The sequence below is a fragment of the Scyliorhinus torazame genome, chromosome 16 (assembly GCF_047496885.1).
Source record: "Scyliorhinus torazame isolate Kashiwa2021f chromosome 16, sScyTor2.1, whole genome shotgun sequence".
NCBI classification, from domain to species: Eukaryota; Metazoa; Chordata; class Chondrichthyes; order Carcharhiniformes; family Scyliorhinidae; genus Scyliorhinus; species Scyliorhinus torazame.
Genome location: NC_092722.1, coordinates 36,931,673 through 36,951,221, shown reverse-complemented (window position 1 = coordinate 36,951,221; position 19,549 = coordinate 36,931,673). Strand labels below are relative to the sequence as shown.

General features: G+C 41.0%; 1 protein-coding gene across 1 annotated transcript in view; it reads left to right on the top strand.

Annotated features, from left to right (window-relative positions):
• The first annotated feature begins 3,710 nt into the window (after positions 1-3,710).
• Positions 3,711-19,549, top strand: part of casp9 (caspase 9, apoptosis-related cysteine peptidase) — a 44,923-nt gene continuing 29,084 nt past the window's right edge. Inside the window, exons 1-4 of the mRNA XM_072478274.1 lie at positions 3,711-3,987; positions 9,138-9,378; positions 11,498-11,559; positions 19,368-19,544. Of these exons, the coding sequence (XP_072334375.1) occupies positions 3,856-3,987; positions 9,138-9,378; positions 11,498-11,559; positions 19,368-19,544 (612 nt within the window). The 5' untranslated portion in view covers positions 3,711-3,855. The remainder of the gene's footprint in view (positions 3,988-9,137; positions 9,379-11,497; positions 11,560-19,367; positions 19,545-19,549) is intronic.

Below are 19,549 nucleotides of genomic sequence, written 5' to 3'. Positions count from 1 at the left end.
TCCTAATTACTTCATGTACCTGTATATTAGCCTTTTGTGATTCATGCATTAGGGCACCCAGATACCTCGGCGCCTCAGAGCTCTGCAATCTCTCACTATTTACATAATAAGCTTTGTTTGTATTCTTTCAACCAAAATGGACAATTTCACATTTACCCATGCCATGCACCAGTGCCAGATTTTTGCCCACTCACTTCACCTATCTGTGTTCCTTTGTAACCTCCTTAAGTCCTCTTCACAACTTACTTTCCTACCTATCTTTGTGTTATCAGCAAATCTAGCAATCATACCTTCAGTCCCTTCATCCAAGTCATTATATAAATTGGAAAAAGTTGAAGCCCCAGCACGGATCCCTCGTCACATCCTGCCAACCAGAAAAAGACCCATTTACACCAACTCTTTTTCCTGTTAGCTAGCCGATTTTTAACCCATGTCAATATGTTACCCCCCTACACCATGAGTTTTAATTTTCCGCAATAATCTTTGATGTGGCACCTTATTGAATGCCTTCAGGAAATCTAAGTACAGTACATTTACTGGTTTCCCTTTATCCATAGCACATGTGACTCTTTCAAAGAACTTGTGACTCTTTCAAAGAACTCCAATAAATTAGTTAAATGTGATTTCCCTTTCACAAAACCATGTTGACGCTGCCTGCTTGCTTTGAAATTTTCCAAGTGTCCTGCCATAACACTTGTAATAATGACTTCAAACATTTTCCCTACGACAGATATAAGGCTAACTGGCCTGTAACTTCCTGCTTTCTGTCTCTGTCCCTTTTTGAATAAAGGAGGTACATTCGCTACCTTCCAATCTAATGGAACCTTCCCTGAATCTAGGGAATTTTGGAAAATTAAAACCAATGCATCAACTATCTCATTAGCCACTTTCTTCAAGACCTTAGGGTGAAGTTAATCTGAACCTAGGGAATTGTCAGTCCACAGAACCAACAGTTTGCTCAAAACCACTTCCCTGGTGTTTGTAATTTTCCTGAGTTCTTTCCTCCCTTCCATTTCCTGAATTACAGTTATTTTGGAATGTTACTTGTATCCTCTATAGTGAAGACGGGTGCAAAATACCTGCTTAACTTACTTGCCGTAGCCATGCTTTCCATTATCAATTCCCAGATGAACTTTCTGCAGGACCAATGCTCACTTTGTTAACTCTTTTCTTATTTAATATCTATAGAAATTCTTTCTATTCGTCTTATATTATTGCTACTTTCTCTCGTACTCTTGTTTTTTTTCTCCTTATCTTTTTGACAATCTGTGATGTTCTTTATATTCTTTCCAATCTTTTGACCTGCCACTCGTCTTTGCATAAATATATGCTTTTTCTTTAAGTTTAACATTGTCTTTAACTTTTTAGTTAACCATGACAGGTCTTCCCATTGGAATGTTTCTTTCTCATTGGAATGTGTCTGTGTATTCTGAAATAGCCCTTTAAATGTCTGCCATTGAACCTCTATTGCCCTCTTAAGCATATTTGCCAGCCCACTCTCAGCCCACTCTAACTAGCTTCACTTTCATGCCCTCATAATTGCCCTTTTGTAAGTTTAAAATATTTGTCTTAGACACACTCTTCTCTCCCTCAAATTGAATGTAAAATTCAATCATATTATGCTTATAGAGGTGCCTTCACGATGAGGTTATCAATTAATCCTATCTCATTGCACAATACCAGGTCTAGTATAGCCTGTGCTGTGCTTGGCTCCAGAACCTGCTGTTCTAAGGAACTATCCCGAAAACATTCAATGAATTCCCCATCTATGCTACCTTTGCCCATCTGATTTTTCCAATCCAAATATAGATTAAAATTTCCCATTATTATCACTTTACCTTTCTGACAAGCTCCCATTATCTGTCCTTTCGAGGGGCAGCGCAGTGGAGCAGTGGTTAGCACTGTCTGTGTGGACTTTGCACATTCTCCCTGTGTCTGCGTGGGTCTCACGCCCACAACCCAAAAAGATGTGCAGGGTAGATCAATTGGCCATGCTAAATTGCCCCTTAATTTGAAAGGAAAATTGGGTACTCTAAATATATATATATATATATTTTAAAAAGATTTCTTTCATACTCTGTCCTACTGTGTAGTTACAATTAGGAGGCCTGTACACCACTCCCAATAGTGACTTCTTGCCTTTACTGTTCCTCATTTCAACCCAAACTGTTTCTATATCCTGGTTATCTGAACTTAGGTCACCCCTCTCTAATGTGCTAATACAATTAATTAACAGAGGCACTCCTGCACAGTTTCTTAAGTAGTCATTGACCTGTGCCCGGTGGGCTCCGCAGGGGCTGGACTGCTTTATACACCCTCTTAATCACATTTAGATTTAATGTTTGGTAAGTTTCTGTAGCTCTTTGTTTTGTTTGGGTAGTGCCCCTACCAGGAGCAGCCCCTTTTAATTTGTCCCCGTGTTTGTTTCTTTTAGTATATTAGTTGATCAAACTTTAAAGACGGTCATTGAATATTTTAAAACCAGTAGTAGATAGATTCTTGACTAACAAGGGAGTCTAAGGTTATCGAGGTAGGCGGGGATGTGGAATTGCGGCCACAATAAGATCAGCCATGATCAATGGCAGCAGAGCAGACTCAAGGGGCCAGATAGCCTCCTGTTCTTAATTTATAGAATCCCTACAGTGCAGAAGGAGGCCATTCAGCCGATCAAGTCTGTACCAACCCTCCGAAAGAGCACTCCACCCAAGCTCACTTCCCTGCCCTATCCAAATAACCCTTAACATTACCTATACATCTTTGGACAGAAAGGGGCAATTTATCATGGCCAAATCCACCTAACCTGTACATTTTTGGACTGTGGGAGGAAACCGGAGCAAATCCACGCAACACAGACATGAGGAGAACATGCAAACTCTATAAAGTCACCCTAGTCAGAATTGAACTCTTGTACCTGGCGCTGTGAGGCAGCAGAGCTAACCACCGTACCACCGTCCGCCTTTTTTTTTCTTCTCAGCCCAATTCCACCCCTATCCCTGTAAACCCACCTACCTTTGGAGGCCAACAGGCAATTTAGCATGGCCAATCCACCTAACCTGCACATCTTTGGACTATGGGAGGAAACTGGAGCACCCGGAGGAAACCCACGCAATGCAGACAAGGGGAGAACGTGCAAACTCCACAGTCACCTGAGTCGGAATCAAACCCAGGTCCCTGGCGCTGTGAGGCAGCAGTGCAAACCACTATGCCACCTATCATAATTCATGTTTGGATGTACAGTGGGGTGGGGTGGGGTGGGGTGGGGTACGAGTTGTGGGGGGGAAAAAATCCGGAAACAAACTTCTGTTTTAACCAAGTGAGTGTGAGGCCCCTGCAGATGGAAAGAGAACATTGTGTCGCTGCGGTAAATGTGCTAAGGCACAAAATACCAGGTATAATCAAGCCATCCGGTTACCTGGCAGTGGCCAGACCCAGCTAAAAACCAGTATAAACCCAGACACGAGCAAAAAATGTGCAGAATAGTCTCCCTCCCCAGAATGGATACCGGTTGAAAATTTTCAAATCCCAGTAATACTGGAGTTCCATTTGAAGGTGTGCAAGACCAGTTCGGCCAGGTTTTGCTGGTGTTTTCTTTTCCTTGGTCGTATATACTCAGGCTTGTTTAATTTCTGGGTAGTAAACACTTTGCAAGAATCTATAAGTTGGATTGTGTGGCAATGTTATTTACCACTCCTGCCCATGTCCTGGGCTGTTGCCCCAGCTGCGGCCTGCTCTGGGAGACTCCGGCAGCACAGCCTGAACCGCAGCCCAGCCCACCCCGGAACTGACTGGCCGCCATTTGCCGTGGGTCAGGCCGGCCCCGACGGTCGCCGGTTCGGTTCCTCCTCAGTGCCTCAGATGAACGAGGTTCAGAGAAAACTTCTGCAGCGGCATCGCGTCCGCCTGGTGACAAGCCTGCGGCCCGATCCCCTCTATGATCCCCTGGTGGCGAAAGAGATTTTCACCGAGGACATGATCGAGGAAATCAAGGTGTGAGAGGGAATCCGTGGCGGGGCCAGGGAGGGAACCTGGGGAGCCCGTCAGTCGGCTGTTCTTCTTCGGGCCCAAAATGCTTCAAATCCCGCTGGGATTCACGGTGCTGGGTCCAGTCGGGGCGGGGTGGGGAATTGGACTCGACTGTGACGCAGCACGCAGTTGAATATCTCAGTTCACGGGTTCTTGGACAGCTGAGGTACCCGCAGTCTCCTGTGGACGCTTTTTTAAATGTATGTTTAGTGTACCCAATTATTATTTTTTTCCCAAGTAAAGGGCAATTTAGCCTGGCCATTCAACCGACCCTGTACATCTTTGGGTTGCGGGGTTGAGACCCAGGCAGACACGGGGAGAATGTGCAAACTCCACACGGACAGTGACCCAGGGGGCGAGATCAAACCCGGGTCCTCAGCGGTGAGGCAACAGTGCTAACCACTGTGCTACTGTGCCCTCCTGTGGAAGCTTTTCATGTCAGCAAGGTTTTATATATATATGTGTGTGTGTGTGTAGGTAATGATTCACAAGGGACCTATATGCCTTGAGGAGGATCGCTCTGCATCAAGAATTGGGCAGTCGAGGAGGCAGCTCCTAAGAGGACAACTAAAAAAGCAATAAGGGGGGAGAAGATGAAGTACGAGTGCAAGCTAGCTAGTAATATAAAGGAAGCTAGGAAGAGAATTTTCAATATATAAAAGGTAAGAGAGAGGCAAAAATAGACATTGGACCACTAGAAAATGTGGCTGGAAAAGTAATAATAGGAAACAAAGAAATGGCAGACAAACTGAATAGTTACTTTGCATCAGTCTTCACAGTGGAAGACACCAGTGGGATGCCAGAACTCCAGGGGGCAGAGGTGCGTGCAGTGACCATTATTAAGGAGAAGGTTCTGGGGAAACTGAAAGGACTGAAGGTGGATAAGTCACCTGGACCGGATGGACTACACCCTGGGGTCCTAAAAGAGATAACTGAGCAAATTGTGGAGGCATTCGTGATGATCTTTCAGGAATCACTGGAGGCAGGAAGGGTCCCAGAGGACTTGAAGGTGGCTAATGTAACACCACTGTTTAAGAAGGGAGGGAGACAGAAGATGGGAAATTATAAGCCGGTTAGCCTGACTTCGGTCATTGGTAAGATTTTAGAGTCTGTTATTAAAAATGAGATCGCGAAGCACTTGGAAGTGCATGGTAAAATAGGACTGAGTCAGCACGGCTTTGTCAAAGGGAGGTCGTGTCTGACAAATTTGTTAGAGTTCTTTGAGGAGGTAGCAAGCAAGTTGGACAAAGGAGAATCAGTGGACATGATTTATTTAGATTTCCAGAAGGCTTTTGACAAGGTGCCGCATAGTAGACTCTTAAATAAGTTAAAAGCCCATGGTGTTAAGGGTAAGATCCTGGTATGGATAGAGGATTGGCTGACTGACAGAAGGCAAAGAGTGGGGATAAAGGGGTCTTTTTCAGGATGGAAGCCGGTGACTAGTGGAGTGCCTCAGGGGTCTGTGCTGCGACCACAACGTTTTACAATATACATTAATGATCTGGAAGAAGGTACTGAAGGCACTGTTGCTAAGTTTGCAGATGATACAAAGATCTGTAGAGGGACAGTTAGTATTGAGGAAGCAAGGGGGCTGCAGAAGGACTTGGACAAGTTAGGAGATTAGTAAATGAAGTCGCAAATGAAATACAATGTGGAAAAGTGTGAGGTTATGCACTTTGGAAGGAGGAATCTAGGCATAGACTATTTTCTAAATGGGGAAATGCTTCGGAAAGCAGAAGCACAAAGGGACTTGGGGAGTCCTTGTTCACGATTCTCTTAAGGTTAATGTGCAGGTTCAGTCAGCAGTTAAGAAGGCAAATGCAATGTTAGCATTCATGTCAAGAGGGCTAGAATACAAGACCAGGGATGTACTTCTGAGGCTGTATAAGGCTCTGGTCAGACCCCGTTTGGAGTATTATGAGCAGTTTTGGGCTCCATATCTAAGGAAGAATGTGCTGGCCTTGGAAAGAGTCCAGAGGAGGTTCACAAGAATGATCCCTGGAATGAAGAACTTGTCGTATGAGGAATGTTTGAGGACTCTGGGTCTGTAATCGGAGTTTAGAAGGATGAAAGGGGATCTTATTGAAACGTACAAGATACTGCGAGACCTGGATAGAGTGGACGTGGAGAGGATGTTTCCACTTGTAGGAAAAACTAGAGCAAGTGGACACCATCTCAGATTAAAGGGATGATCCTTTAAAACAGAGATGAGGAGGAATTTTTCCAGCCAGAGGGTGGTGAATCTGTGGAACTCTTTTTGCCGCAGAAGGCTGTGGAGGCCAATTCACTGAGTGTCTTTAAGGCAGAGATAGATAGGTTCTTGATTAATAAGGGGATCAGGGGTTATGGGGAGAAGGCAGGAGAATGGGGATGAGAAAAATATCAGCCATGGTTGAATCGCGGAGCAGACTCGATGGGCCAAATGGCCTAATTCTGCTCCTATGTCTTATGGTCTTATAGTCTAAGTCTATCTTAGCTGTAACAGGCTGGCGCCAGTGCAGTGTGAATGTAGGAATTTCAGATAAATTGTATTTTATGTAATTGGTACAGTAAGGGTGAGAAGCCTGGGTTAGTATGTGACTGCTGCAGTCATATTTTTTAAATACTCTAGTTTGAAAGGCAACTAGACCTTTTGGAGACAGAGGTGCAATTAAAACATCATAAACGTTTGGGCTAATGGACTTTAAAAAATATTAAGCAGGTTCCCTGAGGAGTAGATAATTAGAGACATCGGGCAGGATTCTCTGTCTTCCCAGCCATCGGGAAATCCCCGGGCTGCCGGTGAAACGGAGACTCCCGACAGCGGAGAACCCAGCCCATTGTGGATAGTTTTAGTAAGATGATGTAGGTAATGGGAGGAGCCAAGGGTTGAAGCAGTCAGGTATTGAGTTTTTTAGTTTTGCAGATTAGTTTTTAGATTGGGATGTGAACAGACAAGAAGCTGTGCTCACAATACAATGAGGTTAGATCTGCCTGCGGACAGACCAGCAACTGATCTCAGGAGTTAAAGATTTGCGTGAACAGGATAGGAGCAATTTCAAAGGCTGGCAGTTTAAACAGTAGTTGAGGCGGGCAAGAATCAGCAAACTGGGTCCTGAAGGATATCTCTTTCTCAAAGTGGTTTGTCCAAGATATCTTTACAGCATGCATTCCTGAGTCTGCCAACTGTATTTAAAAGCGGAATTTGACCTGAGATAGATGTTATTTGAGTGGAGATAAATGTAGTGGTTAGGATAGTTTAATTGTATTGTTGAGCATTGTTTAACTGGTAATTGAAAGTTATGTGTATTTATAATGTTAAAGTTATTAATACTGTGTTAATAATAAAGTTTGTTTTAACATACCATATCCCTATTTGTGCGTGAAATCACTCCCGGAGGGAAGTATCCTTTCCTATCAATCTTACAAATTCAATTAAATATTGGGGTTTCTGTCCAGTATCCTAACAACTGTTGGTGTCGGGATCGTAATAGCAGATACGATGGGACAAATGGTCTCCTTTTGTGCCGTAACAATTCTGCAATTATTCTGAACCACACGCCAACTAACCCCCTATATTGCAAGTACAACAAATACTTGTCAAATATATAAACTTGCACAAAAATAGGATGAGTTATTATACCTTTACAATACTTTAAGTTCTGTTTACCTTCTTTGATATACAGTTGTTGAAGCATTCTTATTTGGATTTTGCTAATTAAATACACTCGTGTATTAACTGTTCATATTTATCGCTTCTGTGGTGTATCAAAATATTAAGCACTGCAACCAGTACTGTACAACAAAATAATTTAAGAAAATCAAGTCCGATTGAATAAAATGTTTTAATAACTTTTGTCTGCTTGCCTTGTTTCTTTTCTATTCTCTTTATATTTATTATTTTGTACACAAACCCCTAAACAAATCTGTTTCCTTGTGCCTACAGTCCTGCCCTTCATTCTCAAGCTACTTTCTGTGTCTCTTTGAATCCCAGACTGGAATATATTTTTTTTAATTCCAATTAAGAGGCAACTTAGTGTGGCCAATCAATCTACTCTGCGCAACTTTGTGTTGTGGGTGTGAGATACACGGGGAGAATGTGTAAACTCCACACGGACAGTGATCCAGGGCCAGGATCGAACCCGGGTCCTTGGCACATGAGACAGCAGTGCTAACCACTGCACCACTGTGCTGCCCTTCCCAGCCTGGGATATTAAAGCTTGATGTGATTGTATAATCCTCCTGTTTTTTTGTGCCATCTTTGATAATGCAAAAGCCCAAGGGTTGAAATGTAAACAAACTCTATACACCTAGATAGGTGTGAACTCATATTTGTACACCTGTAGTACTTGAGTGTTCACCCAATTTAAATGGAAAATACATGTTGTGAGACTGAGGCAAGAAACCCTCAAAAGATCCAGTTATTAACCCTGCTCTGTGCCTTCAGTTAATTCAGCTGCGGCAGTAATGTAAAATTTTTTTTAGGGTATTCATTTTTCCAATTAAGGGGCAATTTAGCGTGGTCAATTCACCTACCCTGCACATCTTTTGTGGCTGGGGACAATATTGAGACAGGACATGTCCAAGAAACAACAAAAAAAGGTCTTTTGGCTAAGATCAAGGGATCAGGTGTGGTGCTTGTTCTTGCCAGCTTGGATCGAGTGTGTTCCTTTTATGGGGACCATGAATTGGATTCAATTTGAATTCAAGGTGTTTTTTGGAGAAGGCAGGGAGATGAATTGGGGGTTTGCCCTGTCCACTTTATGAGTTGGCTTTATAGCTCTGAGAAAGGAATAAAATTAATTTTTTTTTAAAAAGGAAGAGCAAATATAAAAAATCATGTTTGAGACCTAGCCAGACACAGTTTAGGAATAGAAGTGCTTTATCTGCATGTTTATATAAATTGTTGTAAACTGAGCTATGAATGTGCTGAAGATTTGGAAGAGATTGAACTTCAGTTTCCTATTTCTGTTTGAAATCTGCCTTTGGTTTATGTTTGTCTTGATGGAATTTTGGAAGATTAGCCATTGAAATAAACCAAATGCCAGGTAATATTGTGACTGCTTAAGTTTGAAATTACAGCATTGAAATACTGATCGTCAAAATGCAGCTTACAGAACTTTCTTTCACTGTAGAATTCGGGCACACGCCGAGACCAAGCCCGTCAGTTGGTAACTGATCTGCAGACTCGCGGGACAAGAGCATTTCCTGCTTTTTTGGAAAGTCTGGAGGAAACTGGACAACATGAGCTTATTGAATTACTGCGAGAGGGGCTCTCTGTCCACGACACGTCCTTCACCGCTGTTCAACCAGTTGAGCCCTGGAAAGGATATAAACCTGTACCGCGGGAGACCTGGTCTTCTGGTCCTGTCCAATGTACGCAAGTTGTGTTTGAAGAAACTGATTGGTTGACAATATGGATTTACCTTCAATCTGTTCGGGTTACTATTTAGTGGCTAATTTGGGACCAGTTTGTAGCTACTGAGCTTGTGACTATAAAACTCCCAGCCATTGTCTTTGGGCAGGTGTAGAACAGTTGCTTCTCCCTCCCTTCCCTCCCATTGGGAAGCTGTCTAAAGAATTAAAAAGATAACTAAAGGGCATAAGGCTTGAATGGTGCACAAAAGGCAGAGCAAACCTGAGGGGGATCTGATTTATTAAGTGGTTCAGAAATTTAGGAAGACAGCCGAGGACAATGAAACTGATATATCAAAGACATTGGAAATTAAAGATAGGGACTACACTGCTTGATGTCAGTAAAGCATCTGACACCATCAGAGGCAGTGGAAAGGTCGAGAGATGTGTTTTTGAGGTTGGGCTGGACATCATTAGAAGTCTTAATTGTACAGGGTTTTGGTGAGGCCGCACCTGGAGTATTGTGTACTGTTTTGATCTCCATATTTAAGGAAGGATGTACTTTCTTTCTTGAGACGGTATAGCGAAGCCTCACGAGATTGATCCTATGATAAGAGGCTGAGTAAATTGGGCCTATGCTCGCTGGAGGTTAGAAGAATCTCTCAGGAACAACATGTAGTTCAGGAAGATGGGTGTGTCAAGGATCGATTCAGAGACCGTGGTGTTGCGGCGGATGGACACAAAAACTATAGCCAGAGATGCGCTGGCTGCACAAAAGAGAGGGGTTCATAGAATTATCATAGAATTTACAGTGCAGAAGGAGGCCATTCGGCCCATCGAGTCTGCACCGGCTCTTGGAAAGAGCACCTCACCCAAGGTCAACACCTCCACCCTATCCCCATAACCCAGTAACCCCACCCAACACTAAGGGCAATTTTGGACACTAAGGGCAATTTTGGACACTATGGGCAATTTAGCATGGCCAATCCACCTAACCTGCACATCTTTGGACTGTGGGAGGAAACCGGAACACCCGGAGGAAACCCACGCACACACGGGGAGGATGTGCAGACTCCGCACAGACAGTGACCCAAGCCGGAATCGAACCTGGGACCCTGGAGCTGTGAAGCAATTGTGCTATCCACAATGCTACCGTGCTGCTCTTAGTTGGAGGAGAAGAGTGCGAGAACTATGTCAAGGGCAGCGGTGTTTGAGAAGAAAAGTACGTCATAAAGGATATCTTTTGTGACTCAAATTTAGGCTGTTTCAGGGCGGAGACCTGAATGACCAGCTTAAGATTTGTGCGAAAAGTGGATAAAAATTTTGGAAGCAACAAACTCAAGGAATTTGGAACCGAACTTAAGTTTGGAGCCTGGATTGTAGCTTGTGACGATCTAGGGATTGTGGGTTGCTTTTCTTTGAGCCAGTTTTGAAAGAGACAAGTGTGATACTTATGGAGAGGAAGGGCGGTTAAATGGTCAGCAGTTTGATAGGAATGTGGTCAAGACAGCAGAAGGTTGTTTTCATGCACAAGGTGAGTTTGGTTAGGGAAAATACAAACTGGAGAATGAAACAGGATCAAGATCAGTGGAGGAGAAGCTTGAAGCTGAGAGGTTTGGCTTGGTGGGTGAAGGAAAGGGAGGTTTGTCTTAGCGACAAATCTCCACAAACTTGAGAGGTGAGGATGGAAGAGACGAGGGGAAAAGATTAAAGGGACAATTGTTAATTTAAGAAAAGCAGACCGAGATTTTGTTTTGCTCCCCAGAAGGAATAGGCATCGTTGGTCGAGGACAATGAAGTCTAATTGCATTTGCATCATCTAGTCAGATTTGGTGGTGGATGTCTGAACCAGTTGTGCGTCAGTTTTCATTCAGTCTATATCCTTGAGAGAGAAAAGACAGGGACTAAACCATGAGCAGTGGTCAGAACCAGAGAGAATAAAGATTTTTACCAGGGATAAAGACATCGAAATGTCGAGAGGAGACGGTGTCAAATGGGGTGGCTGCTGTAGAAATATTGTGGCAGATGGAAGGCCAAAATGCTGGGCAGTTGGGAGTTTTGAAGTATAGCTGTAAAGTACTTGAAGGAAAATTGTTATATGGAAAAAGGTGCACCACAATTTTGTGTTCTTGTGTTTCAGGTACAGATACGGATCTCACAGTTCCACGAAAACCAACTATGAAAAAACTGCAGGCTGACATGGTGAGTGGTTATATCAGTCTTCTATACAAACTGGTTATATCAGTTGTAGAGAACTGAAATTAAATGAAATGAAAATCGCTTATTGTCACAAGTAGGCTTCAAATGAAGTTACTGTGAAAAGCCCCTAGTTGCCACATTCCGGCGCCTGTTCGGGGCGGCTGGTACAGGAATTGAATCATGCTGCTGGACTGCCTTGGTCTGCTTTAAAAGCCAGCTCTTTAGCCCTGTGCTAAACCAGCCCCTTGCGGTTCAAGTGCAGTCTCGCATACACTTTAAAACCCGGTAGAAATTTGAGTTACACTTCTCGGATGCAAAATAAGAATCTTTTATTGCGTCTACTGATTACAATTGAGAGACTAAATCTATTCTCAATAAAGTCTTGCCAGCAAAAGACTTAAAGAGAAGTAATTTGCTTAATAGTTCCAAACAATTTTAACTTTTAAAAATACAGAAATGGTTTCTAGCTTAAGACAAAGTCAGCTTGCACAGACATCAAGAGTTTTAGAAGGTAAAATATGAAAATAAGGATAGTGAATAGTCAAGTAAAAGTATAGATTGATCCGGATAGAAAATGGCTGTCCGAACTCTCATGTTTAAGGAAAATGTTATCAGTCTGAGGCCATCTATCCCTACCTGTATGTCGTCCTGATTGGTTTGGGTAAGTTTCAAATACATTTGATTGGATAGTTAACTGTCAATCCTCAATGTGCAACTTAAGTTTTAAATGTTTCATGTTTGAATTTTTGTGTGTGCTATGGAATGTGATTGTGCTGTATTCGAGTCTGGTTCTTACTGTTTTCTGCTGACTCACATTTTATCCATATTCTGAACAATGGTGGATTCATTTTGCTATGGTGCTTATTCCGACCTTGATCTAATTACTGGTAGAGCTCATTTTTAATATGAAACTGATTTTGAAATCTGTTCATTAGAACAATAGTCAGTTCATATTGTCAGTAAAAATGTTGCATTTATCTCCAGCTAGTCTGTGGATGTGTCAAGTTCTGTACCTCTGTTTAAGTTATGTGTTTTGTGATGACCTAAAGTTATGAATACTGAAATCCTTTTTAAAATGGGTTTTAAAGACTGGGCTTTAGTATTTACATTAAAATGGCCTTTTACCTATCAGAAATAGCTGATTTCCTTCAGTCCTCCCTTTGATAAATCGAAAGATTAAGTGAGATATATCACAATAAGATAAAACGAAGGAGTAAATGCGATAGGATAGGTAAAAGTGCGAAGAGAAACTCATTCACATTGTCATTGATAACAATCTTCAACAATAGAGTGGGCAAGCTTTGCATTTCAAGCATTACGGCAAAAATTAATAAAAATCTTAAAATTATTATTATTATACAACAACAATTAATCAATTAATTGAATTTGATTCTACTGATTCAGTATTAATCTTTTGGCAATACATTAGTAATACAATCAAATAATTGATTGGTTAGTAACGGTTCCACAATAATATTGGTTAGTAACGGTTCAACAATAGTTTAGTTCAATTTCATTGTATGGTGGTGCAGTGGGATTAGTGTGAACCATTCTGATTGGTGGGGCCCTACGTTTGGCGAATAGAACATAGAACATAGAACAATACAGCGCAGTACAGGCCCTTCGGCCCACGATGTTGCACCGAAACAAATAGTTGACTAACGCATTTGATACACTGGTATGTTATGTAGATGATGAATGCTCCTACACAGGAGAAAAAGATAAATCGTACTATGGACATTCCCATGGGTCCCAACCGTTTGCAAAGTTTTGTCCATATAGAGCTATCGGGGGTGGTGTCAAGCTTCCTGACTTCTTCTTGAATGTGTGCTGCTAGGTCTTTAACTTCTTTTGAATTATCTGGAATAAAAGTGCAACACTCAGGATGCATGTGCCACCTTTTTCAGCTAGCACATAGTCAAGTGCCATTCGATTTTGTAGTGCTATGGTTCGAATTGCTCGCATTTCATCAGAAATTTTATCAAGGGCAGTGGCGGTATAATCAGCTACGTTTTATATGATAGTAGTTATTTAATTTAATTAGTTGGCAAGTCTTATTTCCCAATAAAAAGGAATAATTCTAGCATAGATTGTTCGTGCACTAAGGGCACGTTTCTTTCTTTGAGCGGGTAGTTCTGATAAAGAAGGGAGGTGAGGGAAATTACTTCGTAAAAATTGATAAATTGCTTAAAACATTGATATACTGATTAAAAATTGATACCATGATTACATAATTCAGTAATAAACAATTAATAATAATAATTTCATGTATACAAATAAAATGATTTATCAGCAAAAAGTTGAGTATATGATTTAGTAATAAATGGTAAAATGATTATCAAAATTGACTAATTCAGTAATAAAATAATGAATAATAATTCACTAATAAATGAATAATAATGCAGTAAATAATAGTTCAACAGAAACTTTCCATTTTGATGTTATTGGCTAGTGGTGCATATGAATTAATATGAACCATGTGGATTGATGGGGCACTATGGGTAGGCATGCATTAGCCAAAGTATCTGATCAGCAACATTCATACGTAAATGATAAGTCCAAATATGCAAAATAGGAAAAGTCCCTGAATGATGTTAATTCCTGTGCCACCCAACCATCCGGAAAGCCAACCCCAAAGAGTGTAATCAAAGGATTGGTCAAGTTTAAAAAAAATTTTGTATTGGATGTGTATTGCCAAGTCTGTGACATCTTCTGGATTATGTACAAAAGTCTGCTGAAAGGGTTAATTTCCCTGCTGAAACAAAGGGGCGTATAGCTTGGAATGATGCCATTTTCATCTTTCGCAGATGTTTTTTATATATGTCACTCAAATGGATGGGGAGTAAAAGTTGGATTGCTGACAAATTCCTGCTTATCAACTGTCTTCAGAACAGCGTGTTCTGAAACATAGATTTGCTTTTAATCAGAGTTTTTAAAAAAAACAGCTTCCACATTTTTGTCCGAAGTTTTAATTTCCAAGCTAATTTTAAACATTTATTTTAAAATATAAAGCACAATAACTTATTGAATATATGACTGAATCAATCTTGCGCTGAATGAACTTGGTTTTCTGTAGATGAATTCGCCAGCTCTGTTAAAGAAAGCACAGCTAACAAGATTTGTTAATTTCTTAAAATTAATAAAGCACCATTCAAAATAATGACAGTTATTCTTTCTCAAGTTAACAGTTCTTGGCAGCTTTTTGGTGATACGTGACTTGGGGCGTATCCCTGTAGCCAGGAGGCGGGTCTTCATCGTAGGAGTCCAGTTTGTAATCATGAAATCTGAAATTCACAAAATGGCCGTCTTCAACACGAGAAAATAATTTCATATCTTTTCTGGAATTCTTTCTCGGAGTGAGTACAGGGGTCGGATTTGTTGTTAACGGAGGAGGAGAAATAACGATTGACGTGCTATTTTTAGCCGTTGCTGTTTCGGACTGGGACTGAGGTCTGGGTAGGATCAAGTTTAAAGCTGCAGACAGTTCTGGTCTTAAACCAGTGACAAAATGGCTTTTAGATGATAGATCTTTTAAATGGTTTAAAACCCAGACTGTTGTCTTTATCACTTCAACTCCAAGCTGTTTGGTGCTTAATGGGTTAAGTTGTTTTACACTTTGTTTGCCACTAGGCTTGTTGTTCAACTGAACAGTCTCACAGTCTATTAAAGCTGCCATGAGAGGCTTTTGGATCTGGGCCAGCAGCATGTCTCAGAGTAAGATAACGGTTTGTTCTGGGGAAAAAGAGTCCTTGAACCCGAAACGGACAGATAATCTATTTGGCCAGACTCCCCTTGTGGAATTTCGACCAGAATATTCATTGTTTTCATGTCAGTAGCAGCTTGTAATAACGCATTTGATTTAGATACCACTGGTACATCTTGGGCCTTAGTTAAAATCATTTCAACCCTTGCCGTTGGTGGGGCTGTTTGCTTTGGAGAGTTGACCTAAGGTTTTAGAGACAGATTTGAAGGCTTTTGAACTGTTAATTTGTCTGTCAGTAATTTGTTATGACATTTCATGGTGTCCATGTCACTTTCCAAAATACATTTTTCCTCAAGTAACTGGCAATTTTGACTTTTAAGACCATCATTTTCTAATATTAACTGTTGAAGTTTGGATTCTGAGTCAGTATTTCTCTTTTGGAGTTCATCAATTTGTAATAGTAATAGCTGAGTTCTGCATTTTGAGTCTGCCAATAGTGTTTCAGTTTGATCAGATTTCTCGAGCTTAGATTTTCCAGCTCGCAATTGGTCAATGACTGCCACTAGTTTTTCTTTGGCAGTTTTAAGTTCGCAATTGTGTTTTGTGTTTGTGACTGTTTCTTGCTGTTTATGGAGCTGTGCCATTACTGCAAAAGACCATTTCATACCTTTCTTTTTGGTCCATCGTGTGTTTTTTTCCCAAACCTTTTTGATGTCGTCAAGGAACCACTGTCCTTTAGGGATGTCATATTTTGATTCAATTTTCGTAGCTACTTTAGACAATCCAAAATGTCGATAATTTGAAGATCTAAGGTCTCCCAATATATCGTCAACAGAGACATCTGGTACAGCGCAACCACCCCTTGAAGTTGTGGGAAGTTCTCTACCTTTTGAAGGAACTGAATCTATTTTAGGATTTTTGTCCGCCATAAATCCAGCCTTGTACCCAATTTTTTTGGTCGTCAACAAAGTTGTGCAATTTGACAATCACACCGCCGCGACTATTCATTATTCAGTCCCGTTTTATTTAGTTTTACGACCTGCACGATTGAATGCTTTCTTAAAAGGTCTTTTCTAAAGCGGTCGAAGCACTAGCTGGTGTGGCTTTAAGACTATTAATGGGTGAAAAAAGAGATTTTCTTACCCCTGTCTAGCCATTTTTCTTTGGGTCTTCCGTCCTTCTGGCCTTTCGTCGATCTTCCGATTTCCTCCGACTCTGCTTTTCTCCACTTCTGCCGACTACGTCAATTGTAGAGATCTACCTTGCAGTTCAAGTGAAGTCTCGCATACACTTTAAAACTTGGTGGAAATTTGAGTTACACTTCTCGGATGCAAAATAAGAATCTTTTATTGCATCTACTGATTACAATTGAGAGACTAAAGATGTGCAGGGTAGTACCCAATTAATTTTTCCAATTAAGGGGCAATTTAGCGTGGCCAATTCACCTAGCCTGCACATCTTTGGGTGGTGGGGGCGAAACTCACGCAAACACGGGGAGAATGTGCAAACTCCACACGGATAGTGACCCAGAGCCGGGATCGAACCTGGGACCCCGGTGCCGTGAGGCAGCAGTGCTAACCACTGAGCCACCGTGCTGCCCTTGGCCACGCTAAATTGCCCCTTAATTGGAAAAAATTAATTGGGTACTCTAAATTTACAAAAAAAGATAAGGCTGAGATGAGAAGTTTCTTCACTCAAAGAGATGTGAACATCTGGAATTCACTACCCCAGAATTGTTCCATCAATGAATATATTTAAGGCTGAAATAGGTTTTAGGTGTACTGGTAAAACTGTATTTTTCTTTTATTAAAGGAACACCGTAGTATTTGGGCATTTGGATTTTTAAAAAAGGTCATAAGTTCACCTTGGACTGTCAACTAGCATGGCCCTGAAGGGGAGCAGTTTGTTTTGCAATCACTTTGATTGGTGGGGGTGGCGGGGGAGAAGACTGAAAGGATATTGAAATCACATGACAGAGACAAGCTTTAAGTTTTGGACCTATTGCTTTTGTAATCAATGTGTTTTGGGGAATAAGACGAGAAGGAAGGCTGCCCAAACTCACTCTTTCCTTGCCTTGTCTGAAATTCCATGTGTGGCTATCAACCTCCAACCAGAGGATCCTCATGTGAGTATAACTTGTCATATTTGGAAACCTGAAGAGCTGAGACTAGAAGAATTGATCCAGCTCTATGTTCTTCTCCATGCCAAAGGTCTGTTGGTGAGAACCTCCAGACATCTACTGGGACCAGCGGTCCATCGTCACATGAGCGAGTTCTAGATCGATAGCATCAAAACCCTGCAAACTTTATCCTTTATTTTATAACGCCCACATTCCAAAGCCCATTTCTGCAGTGGCCATTTCTGTTTGTCCTTTGTTTGTTGGGATGTGTGCACATGCATGCTGGTTATTTTAAAAAAGGAATAGATGGTTATTCTTCTGGTGTACAATTGTGTGTTACCAGTTCTTGCTGCTACTTATTTTAAGAAAGAAGTGTTTCATAATAAATCAATCATTTTGAGTTTATTGAAAGAGGCCTGGTTGAAGTCTCTTTTTTTCTTCTGGGTAACAGCAGTGAAGGTAAATAATTGGTCTTTTTGATGAGTGAGTGAAACTTTTCAACTAATGGTATGACATGCAGATTAGTGGGGCTCCTGTGCACTCCTGCCATCCTGGTCGTAACAGGTGTCTCAAGGATTTCAGGGATAAGGAGAACAGACAGGAAAATTAAGTGAGGCAGAAAATCAGCCATGATCATATTAAATGGCAGAGCAAGCTCAGTGAGCCGTGTGGTCTACTTCTGCCCCTCTTTCTTATGTTCTTTACCAACATAATAAACATAGATGCAATTTATACTTTGTTAAATATTTAAAACGAGGACTGGCTGATAACCACACTTGTTATATTCTGGGGAATGTTCTATTAATTTTAATTTGATGGACAGTCTGGCTGTAAGGTCCATGTGTGAAATAAATTGATTTGACTCAACCCAGCTCATGGCTTATATTTGTTTACGGTACAAGCTTTTATTATTTGATTGTGAACTGGTGTTTCTCCTTTGAGTGGTCAAATACATATAGTTTGTTGGAAGTTGAAAAATTCCCACTGTGCTATAAGATCTGATAATCTGATGCTACAGTTAAAATACATTGTTGTTCCTGTATCTGTTGTTCCCGACCTGATAGATCTTGACTACCTGAGAATTCCATTTATTATCACTGACACCCTTCCCTGAAAGTGAGAAATAATTTTTTAAGCAATAACATAAGACATTTAATTTTGTGCTGATTGTCTTAATTCAAAAGTGTTCAATTCGGGCAGCAGGGTGGCGCAGTGGGTTAGCCCTGCTGCCTCACGGCGCTGAGGTCCCAGGTTCGATCCTGGCTCTGAGTCACTGCCCGTGTGGAGTTTGCACATTCTCCCCGTGTATGCGTGGGTTTCGCCCCCACAACCCAAAAGATGTGCAGGCTAGGTGGATTGGCCACGCTAAATTGGAAAAAATTAATTGGGTACTTTAAATTAAAAAAATATATATATTTTTTAAAAGTGTTCAATTCAATTTATTTGATTCTGATTTTTGACCACCAAATGCCACTTTGCGTTATTTACATAGAATTTATATCACGGTACAAGAGCAAGTATTTATACTTAACAGAAACTTAACCACTCGATTTACTTCAGGTAACTCTATTCACCACATGCTTCAATTCCTTTCTCCCTTACAAGCTTCTAATTTACACTTAATGCATCTATGTTATTTGCTTCAATTACTCCCATGTTCCACATTTTCATCACTCTCTGAGGAATTTTTTTTCCCTTTAATTGAATTTATTAGTGCCCATCTTATATTAGTGGTCCCTAGTCTGGACACCGCAAATGTTCCACGCAAGTGGAAACAGTTTTTGTATCTCTTCCCCGCTGATCCCCTTGTACCTCCCACTCTTCTTTTCTTGATTTATGGTCCTTAATTATTAGATCATTTACATTTTTAGTACAAAGAAAGAATATTGACTTATCAAGTAGAGACTGTACTGAGTGAAAATTACATTTGCATTTTCAGAAAGCGTCGAGTTTTTGTGGATTTTACCTTTCCCTTTGCCTACCTCCTAGATTTACAAAATGGACGCTGACCCTTGTGGCTGTTGTTTGATCATCAACAATGCGGATTTCATTCAAAGCAGTGGTTTGGCTTGTCGTGCAGGCTCTGACATCGATTGCGAAAATGTGCAAAATCTCTTTCAGAAATTGCACTTTGACGTGATTGTTAAAAGAAATTTGACCAAACACGTGAG